Source organism: Apaloderma vittatum, unplaced genomic scaffold (genome assembly GCF_000703405.1).
Source record: "Apaloderma vittatum isolate BGI_N311 unplaced genomic scaffold, ASM70340v1 scaffold17394, whole genome shotgun sequence".
Lineage (NCBI taxonomy): Eukaryota > Metazoa > Chordata > Aves > Trogoniformes > Trogonidae > Apaloderma > Apaloderma vittatum.
The window spans coordinates 33662-42930 of NW_009711108.1; the positions used below are offsets into that span (position 1 = coordinate 33662).

Below are 9269 nucleotides of genomic sequence, written 5' to 3' on the forward strand. Positions count from 1 at the left end.
GCCCATCTTCCGCCTCGCTCACAGCAGCGGTTCACTCCAGTTCTTGGAGAGAGCTCCTGCAGTGTAGGACACCTGCTGCCTCAGTAAAAGGGCTGCAGTCACCTCTGGTTTCCACAGACAATTACAGAGCGATTAGTTTCTGCAGAAAAACTTTGGTCATACAGCAGCTGGTCTGTGCCTCCTAGCACAAATGTGTGGAATAAAGAGAAAAACAAGCATGTGCATTCCTCCCATCAGCCTCATGACAATTTATGCACTTGCCTTTGTTTTGAATACTGTTTTTCCAATTAATTTTAGCCTTATCAGACTTAGCAGATTAAGCTTTCCAAACTAATATACAACAATAAATTGCGCTTTCATAAGTTACCAAATCTCTCTGTGCTTACTGCACTACTGTCTAGTTACAGGTGGTGCGTTACTTTCACAGAGAATGAGAATCCATCACAGTGAACAATGATATCAGAAGGATATTTAGGTTGTTAATTCTTTTTTAAAAACAGGAAATTTGAACAAACAATATTTGCAAGCATGATGTATCCCCATGACAGGATCTATATGAAGCCAGGCAGCAAATGGTTTAGCCTTCCACTTGTCACAAGAAACTCAAGCTTCTTGTAAAACAATGACAAGACCATGAGCTAAAATAAATCTGTAAGCTCAGACTAAGGTGACCTTCTCAGTCACATTACTCGGTTCAACTTCTGGTTGTACCTTGCATACCAGTTGTATGCAAGTTGCTTTTTGTTCAGGCAAGTTTCTTTCAACTCACAACCACAGACACATCAGTCATTCCTGAAGACTTTAAATCTATCCAAAACTCATTTTGTACACCGTAAAACATGGCATCTTCATGAAACACGGCATCTTTGTGCATTATTTTACTACTGTAAAAGCTTAGTGATATGAGCAAAGGATTACTTAACACTAAATACCGTGCTAGAAATGTAAAGAAGCATTAGTCTTAATACAGTTCAAACCTGCAGATATAATTAAGTAATCACAAAGCCTTTCCAGTTCTCCTAATGCCAGCAGCAGTTAGTTGGTCCCATTGTTCTTCACATATCTAGATTTGGGACTGACTCAAATACAGTATTTAACCTGAGACTGCCTACGTTTTAAGACATTATTACATGAAGCATTTGCTCTACATACCAGTTCTCCAAGGTTCAGTTTGGCCCTGCATTATCTGCTTCTGCAAAGCAGACCTGAGGTTGGGTAGCACCTACATTTATTACTGGAAAAAGAACATTAACTGAATAGTCATTCAGGTATTAGTCCTCTGTGACAGGTATTTGCTATGATTCTCAAGTCACAGACTTCCAAAACCCCAAAGAAATTAATGATATCACATCCTTTGGGTGATCAGTCACCTTCACTGAGTAGTTAGCCTGAGCTGCTCTTTACCAAGAGGCGCAAGTTTTCAAGTGAATCTGACTAATGAATCTTAAGGTCTACACCTTGAATAGGTCTCTTCAGGACTGCTGCTGTTCCTGTCCTCATCATTTGTACTGCTGGCATGACAATACCATAAATAATAGTATCTATTCAGTAGACTAAATATTTGAAAGTATAGCCTGTGTGTACCTTGTTCCAGCAGCGCTACAGGCTTGAGGAGGAGTGGCTGGAGAGCTGCCAGGCAGAGAGGGACCTGGGGATGGAGAGCCAGCTGAGCATGAGCCAGCAGTGTGCCCAGGTGGCCAAGAAGGCCAACAACATCCTGGCCTGCATGAGGAACAATGTTGTCAGCAGGCGCAGGGAGATGATCATTCCCCTATACTCAGCTTTGGTGAGGCCACACCTCGAGTACCGCATCCGGTTTTGGGTCCCCCACTGCAAGAGGGACATTGAGGTGCTGGAGAAGGTACAGAGATGGGCTACCAAGCTGGTAAAGGGTTTGGAGCATGTGTCCTATGAGGAACGGCTGAGGGATCTGGGACTGTTTAGCCTAAAGAAGAGGAGATTGAGGGGAGACCTCATCACTGTCTACAACTACTTGAAAGGAGGTTGTAGAGAGGCAGGGGGTGGTCTGTTCTCCCTGGTGGCGAGGGGTGGGTTGAGGGGAAAGGGCCGTTGCTCCAGGGGAGGTTCAAGTTGGATACGAGGAAGAATTTCTTTACTGAGAGGGCTGTCAGGCATTGGAACAGGCTGCCCAGGGAGGTGGCTGAGTCACCACCCCTGGAGGTGTTTAAAAGACAGGTGGATGTTGCCTCGAAGGACATGGTTTAGTGGTGTCGATAGGGGTAGGAAAAGGTTGCACTCAATCTTGAAGGTCTCTTCCAGCCAAAACTCTTCCATTATTCTATCTATTAATTTGTAAGCTATAACTTAAGAGATTCTAGAATTTAAATTACTTTAAAATAAGTGGATGGGAATACATACTTCAAAAAGATCAATACTGAAGGGGTAGCTTAACAACATAAATACCACTACAAACATTAAACATGTGAATTACTCAGCACACAACTGAAGGTACCACAACAGCACTGGGAAAAGAAGGCAGAACTAGATCAGGTCTGAGCTTCACTTATATCACTGGGAAGGTTTTGAAAAAAAGCCAAGATCCATGGTTGACATGGAAGAGTAGGGTTTTGTCTTCATAAGAAAATCTATGCCTGCATATCAATCTCAAGTTCTCAGCAACTTTAAGAAGGTGCACCATAAGGTTTTCCATAGCAATAACACTTAACCAAAGAAAAAGGTTTTTCAAAAAATATTTTATTAGGAAAAGAAATCAACCAAAGTTTATTGAATAAACAACTGTACAAAACATATTTCTTTGGTCAATTTGTGAAAGTTACCTTAATTTCTTTAGCCACCCACATATGCGAAAGGAAATTTTCTTAAATAGTGAACTTATATGTACACAACAAATTAAGCTGCTGTTGCTTGGCAATTACTCTGTAATCACCTTCTGAAGGGACATTTAAGACCGCACACGTGACTTACAGAAGAATTCAAAACTGATCAGAAGAGTGCCGGTGGAAGACCGTTGCCAAAAAGTAAGCGCCAAGAACTTGGTATTTTCCATTGTGAAGAACTATCTGTGGAATTGTTGCTCTGCAAAAAAACCCAAATAATTCATAAAGTTTTAAATAGTAGTGTTGTAATTCTGTCTGTCATATTTATTAAAATAATGGGCAGCATTTCAGGGGTCAATATCATTGTGGGTTGCTTTAGAGAAGAGCACTGGAAGATCCAACTTGATCAATCCTTGACACAATTTCCCCCCACGTGTCAAACAAAGGGACTGGGGTTTAGGTTTGCGTTTTCAGGTGGGGAAATTCCCAGTAAGATTTAAATCAAAATATATCTTTGGTGTATCTTGATGACTAAGGGCCAAAATGAACCCAACCTATACATTTTTAGCTTTTCTACAATTCATTTGAGTAACATTTTTAATGTTTCAGACTGAATAAAAATAAAAATAACAGATATAAGGTAAAAAAAACAAGACCTCTAGATCAAACAGTACTTACTTCACTTTTAATTAGCTGGAGCCATTCATTAAGATAGTTAACAAGAGCAAACGCATCAGGGATGTTATCCCCTTCTGAGCAGAATTTGAGAAGAACTGCCATTTGGATTCCTTTTGAACAGCTGCAACAAAAATGAGCAGGCATTTCTATTTCTAAATTCAGAACAATTATATATTAAGAGCAACAACAACCTGCATATGGCTTGTTTAAAAAAAAAAACCACACCAAAACCAAACAAAAAGTAAAAATGTGTGCATATAGAGAGATTTTTTTTTTTCCTCTCCAGATTTCCTTGACTGCATTTTTCAAGCACTTCAAATTCTGAGTTTTGAATTTGTTTGCTTTGTGAGGTAGGAATCTCAGGTCATGGAAGAGTAACTCAGGGCTTCTTTCACATACTTAGTTCGCATTTTGTGCTGGTGGAGCATTTATGCAGATCTCTCGATAGAATCACTCCCGTGTATTTCAAACAGCAGTTCTGCAGGCTGTTTATTACAATATTGACATTTTTTTCATTTAGGTATTAAGATCGTTACTATTTTTTTCCCCCTAAAGTCCTGGAAGTCTTTTCTTTTTCATTTGTATATTGTTTCCATGCTGAACTCAGTACAAAAGCAAGTGTGACATTACTAACTCTCCTGCTGTTGGATACAACAGAAGGGTTAGGTGTCAAAAATAATAGCTCAAAAATAAAAGTGAATTTTCCACCTGACACTTCCAAAACAAATACCTTTTGCAGAGCTAACACAGTTGTACCACAATGAGCAAGTATTACTATCTACAACTTGAAACTCAGACATGCTTTCAGCACAGCTTCTGATGCACACATCTTTTAAGAAAATCCCCACATCTAATTCTTTGCTGGCCCTGAAACCTTAACTCATTATTAGTGCTCAGAATTTTAATTTATTTTTATTTACAACTCATGATGGAATTATTTGTCATGGGAAACAGTTTTTACTATTTACAAATCGTACTTTGCATAAAACTGGATACCAAATTAATCACAATCTTAACTGTACATGCTTTGTTATTTTCCTTCAGCCCACGCATTTATATTTTTTTGAATTTTAACTTCATGATGCAGAATTCCTTATTTTTCTCCTCTTAATTATGGGCTTGATCTGGAAGAAGCTCTTTTCCTGTAAAACCCTTTTCTAGGAAAAGACAGACTTGCGTCTTCCATGCATAGCAGTTGAAAAGATGTTACCTATGTACTAAAATCAAGACTTCTGGTATCTTTCTGTGCTTATCTTCAGGCAACTTACCTCTCTTTAAACAATAGCTTTGTGATGCCACCTCCAGGAATATGTAGAATTTTCTCTGTATTATTTATTCCAGGGTAAGCTGCTACTTTTTCCATTTCTTTCCATTTTAGCTCCTGCATAAGGCCTCCAATTGCTTTCTCGAGATCAGGTGTCAGCAGATAGCGTAGTGGTGTCCTAGAAACAAATCAAGAATACGCTCAGTCTGACAATAGATGACACTACCAGTGGTATTACTTGTGACAGAAAGAAGCTGAGAGCATTGAGGACCTGCAATGAAGAATTGTACCGACATTACCTTACTCCTCCAATACAAGTTAAAAAGCAGCCTATGGCATCAAAACAGGACAAACTACTCAATTTTCCAGCACAAATAGAACCAAGGTGCCCTCTTTAGAGGGTCAAGTAACTGGCAAGTACCAGATACATAAGCGCATAAACATAACTATAGTTGTTAAAATGACTTATAAATAAAATGTCCTTTCTCTTCTTTCAGATAAGAGGTGATTAATTTAAAGTTTGTTATGGTAAAAATGGACTTCGCTGTGATACAGTATTTTTAATCAGCTCACACCACAAATATATGCAGGAGTCAGTCAAATCTTAAGTATTCTCTGAATGCACTACTCTTTTTAGTGAATCTGCTTTAAGAGAGTTATCCTATGGTGCTGAGGGAGGAGGAGGAGGGTAAATCACCACAACTTATGACTCAGATCGCATCAAATAACCATCAGTCCCTCTCACTTCATTCCATATTAGCTGGCCATTCTGCAACTGCATGTAAATATCACCACAACAATTTTTTTTTTGCAAAAATACTGATTGTTGTTGAATCATCAATTACAATATCCTCAGTCAGCAAGTAATGCTTATTTCTAGAGGGATAATATATAATAAAAATACATATAGCCTGAATCTTGCAGTTTCCTCCCAATAAATAAGAACTGATAGCTTTGCATAAAAAAATGACAACTTACTAAAGAAAACCTTCAAAATGCAGATTCATTAAGATGTTATAAACTAACCAATACCCTAAGTAACAGTTAAAACCCTAATCTGTGAGCTAATTTATGGCATTGCTTACAAACACAAGAAATTAAGAAGTTAAAGCTGAGGATCTGTAGCCTGGCAGTGCAGGCCAAATGCAATTTACTTAGAGCTCATTATTTGCTCGGTACTTTCAAAAGCAGTAACTAACAAAGTTAAAGACTAATCCTGTATAACGTAATGTTTTAATAGGATATCAAGTATGTCATGACCTATGCACACAGCCAAGCAAAGAGGCCTTGCCAAAAGTACTCCAAAGAGGGAAATACGTCCGTTTGTCAAAAAACAACAACTCAGAAACATTAATTAGATCTTTTACTGGCACAAACGTACCCCAGAAGTTGCTCATCATCACGCTGGTATGCATGGCTGCTAGACAGAAGAATGACTCTGGCAAATTTGCTGCTTTTCACCCAAGAAAGCAGCATCTGACAAAATGGCCTGTACTTGTTCTATATGCAAAGACAGAGAAAAAAAGTAAAAAATGTATTGCATCCTTAAAAAAAAACCCAGAAGCCAACAATATTAGGCATTATATAGAATGTTCAGTAGTGATGTAAATTTTTCTTCATATCCGTTTAGTCTTCAGCTTCAGATGTATTTCTAAAGAGCAGAGAACTGCTCTGCTTCTTTGCTTAATCAAAACTACACTTATAATGATAAAAATTATCATTAAGACCATGTTAACAACAATAGCGCTGCCTGTTTTGTGTGCCATTAATATCAGTGGACAAGGCTTTAGAGTAAGATGGCATGGTAGGATCACAGCACTTTTCTGCACTTTAAGCTGATAAAAACTGCAGCACAAATTCTTTCTGGCACTCTGGTATTCTGCTTATTTTAAATCACTGCCACTGTCCAGTTAGTGGGTAATTCTAACCTCAACCCTTAATGAATGCAGAAGTCAGCTTGTGATAGCTGAAACTGCATCAACTGCCGGAAGTGTTACAGGACAAAGTAAAAAAATACTTTCCTAGGCCATTTAATCTACTTGGCAGCAGAACTATTCAAACTGAATAGTGAACTAAGAACAATCAACGAATACACATACCTTTATAAAAGGTGATCTGATCTGCAAAACTACAAATTTCTTTGAAGGTAACGAATACACTGGAAGAAGAAATAATTAAGTGTTGTTAGAAGAAAGCAAGAAAAAGATCTGGGTTTAGAAGTATCCAGATTTATCAAATTTACAGTAAACCTTTCAGCTATCAATTCATATGGGAAAGCCTGACAATATCCACAGTGTTAAAAATATGTATTTTTGTGCATTGTCTTTTTTGGACTTAATTTCACTTGTCAGAAATTCAAAGGATTGAATGAAGAAAAATATATGATATTCTGCCTCCTGTAATGATTGGTTGTGTTGAGTTGATGGTTGGACTAAGTGATCTCAGAGGTCTTTTCCAATCTTAGTGATTCTACGATTCAGATAATCTCTTTATGCAGCTTTGCAAAGATTGGCAGATTATTCTGAGATTTCCATGATTTAGGAGGGAAAAAAGAAGATGAAATGCAATGATCAATATAGAGAAAGAACCTAAGTATTTGAAGGCCGGAAAGGAAGAAACACTACACAAGGAAAAACGTAAACATAGGTGAGAAGGAAGCAGAGAGGATAAATATCCTTCTATACCACAATTTCAGCTTGCCTAACAGCAGTTTATTTTAACTATGCACACACTTCTTGTTGTTTTGGATTAAAACCACAGAGAGTTTTGGCTCCACTGCAATATGGTTGAAATTCAACACTTCTTACTGTTTCTGTATATCAGACTGATTATCCAAAAGAACAACAGTAACAGGTTCCTTTGTAAAGTGCGGCTACATTCTCATCTCTAAGTTAGTGAAGCTTGCAAATACCTTTAGCATTCAATACCTACCTTCAGCATTTATACTCAGCTCCACTGAGTTTTCTTCTGCTGTTGCATATGGATTATTTCCAACCATTGGCACCAAGCAATCAGTGTAGAAATAACCAACTTTAGTCATGTCAAGCGTGGAAATCACTAAATCTATTGCCAGTTGACCAACATTTCCCACCGACACTGCTGGCTGAAATAACAGAAGTTACTAATTGATTACACTGTGTTTTTTTGGACAATACAATTTGCTCTTCAAATAGTGAAGCAGTGAAAGTTAAAATTACCTTAATTGTGATCAAACATCATTTCTAAAACTGGCTGCTCATCCTCTGACAAAGGTGACTATTTCTTAACAGATTACTAATACTGACTTTGATCCCCGCTCCACAAAAACATTTTGACCACTTCTGTGAATAATCCTGTCTCACTGTAAATTTAAAGAAATGCATGGAAAGTAGTCCCCTCCCTCTCTTTTTTTGGATAAAGAGTAAATAAGTCACTCAAACAACTACTGTCGGCAGGCCTCAAGTGACCCCTAATGGTAATGTTGATATTACATATTAAACCTGTAAGTCTCAGATTGAATCGTACACAAGAGTAGATTGTTTTCCATCTTTTAAGGATGATAATGCTAGGGGTCATCTTGAATTAATTTGACAGGAATTGCCAACTGGGGCAGATACTGACCTAATCTGATGGCACAGAAAGAGAAATTGAGTCCTTCTATGGAAACTGTCACAGGAAGACAACAGTAAAATCTTTGGTTGCTTCTCTCTGATTTATAAGTGTCTACGAATTGCTGCTGTCACGGGTTGCAGAAACACACCGAGTTTGAGGTTGTCAAGTTCGCAGTGAAAGAGGTCAGAACTGCACTTACAGACTGTCATAACCAAGGGGCAGGTATTCCATAGCCTGTTACTTCCAGACAAAAAACCAGCCATGATCCACTTCCTGTGTGTAGTCAGCTGGCCTGGAATGACTTCCGCGCAGCCTGCACAGTCATGCCCGGCTGCGCAGCCCTCGGTGAAACATGCTAAAACTACCTTTCCGTACTACAAGGACGGGACTCACGAATAGGTAAATCATAGTTTACTACTTAGCAGCGTGCACTGGAACTCTTACACCTAATAAACAAAGTAACCTCAAGTAGATTATCTTTAAAGACTAAATGAAATCGGTTCGAGTTGGTTAAAACACTTCCCGAAACAATCCTAATCGGAGTTTAAATAGGGCAGAAATGAGGGCTTTGTCTTAGAGAACATCTCATCTAAATGAAAAAAACCTTTTATTCCAGCAGCAACCCACAGGTAGTACGAGTGTTGTAAAACGACATGACGTATAGCTACAGCTCGGCATGTAACGGCGTGATCAAAGCAAAAAAAAAAAGCAGGGAGCCGAGGAGGGAGAAATTGATAGAAACGGAAAAGGCCGCTTGAAGCTTTGCTGCAAACAGCTCCGGACAGGACCGCTACAAACCCCATTTCACTCGGCAAAACATCCTCAAGACACATATAAGGGCGCGGCACCCACCAGCCCGGCGCCCCTCTGCTTTCCCGCAGCCAGCCCCTCAGACACAACCCCTGGACCGGGGAGAGACAGACCCAAGCGCCCGGGCC

General features: G+C 38.9%; 1 protein-coding gene across 1 annotated transcript; it reads right to left on the minus strand.

The window, feature by feature from the left end:
• Positions 1-2705: 2705 nt before the first annotated feature.
• Positions 2706-7843, minus strand: PSMG2 (proteasome (prosome, macropain) assembly chaperone 2; the record flags this gene model as incomplete). The annotated part of the gene is made up of 6 exons (XM_009867544.1): positions 2706-3057; positions 3477-3597; positions 4745-4918; positions 6122-6240; positions 6840-6898; positions 7672-7843. Coding segments are annotated over 6 exons (738 nt in total), but the record flags the coding sequence as incomplete, so codon positions are not given.
• Between the last annotated feature and the right edge of the window lie 1426 nt (positions 7844-9269).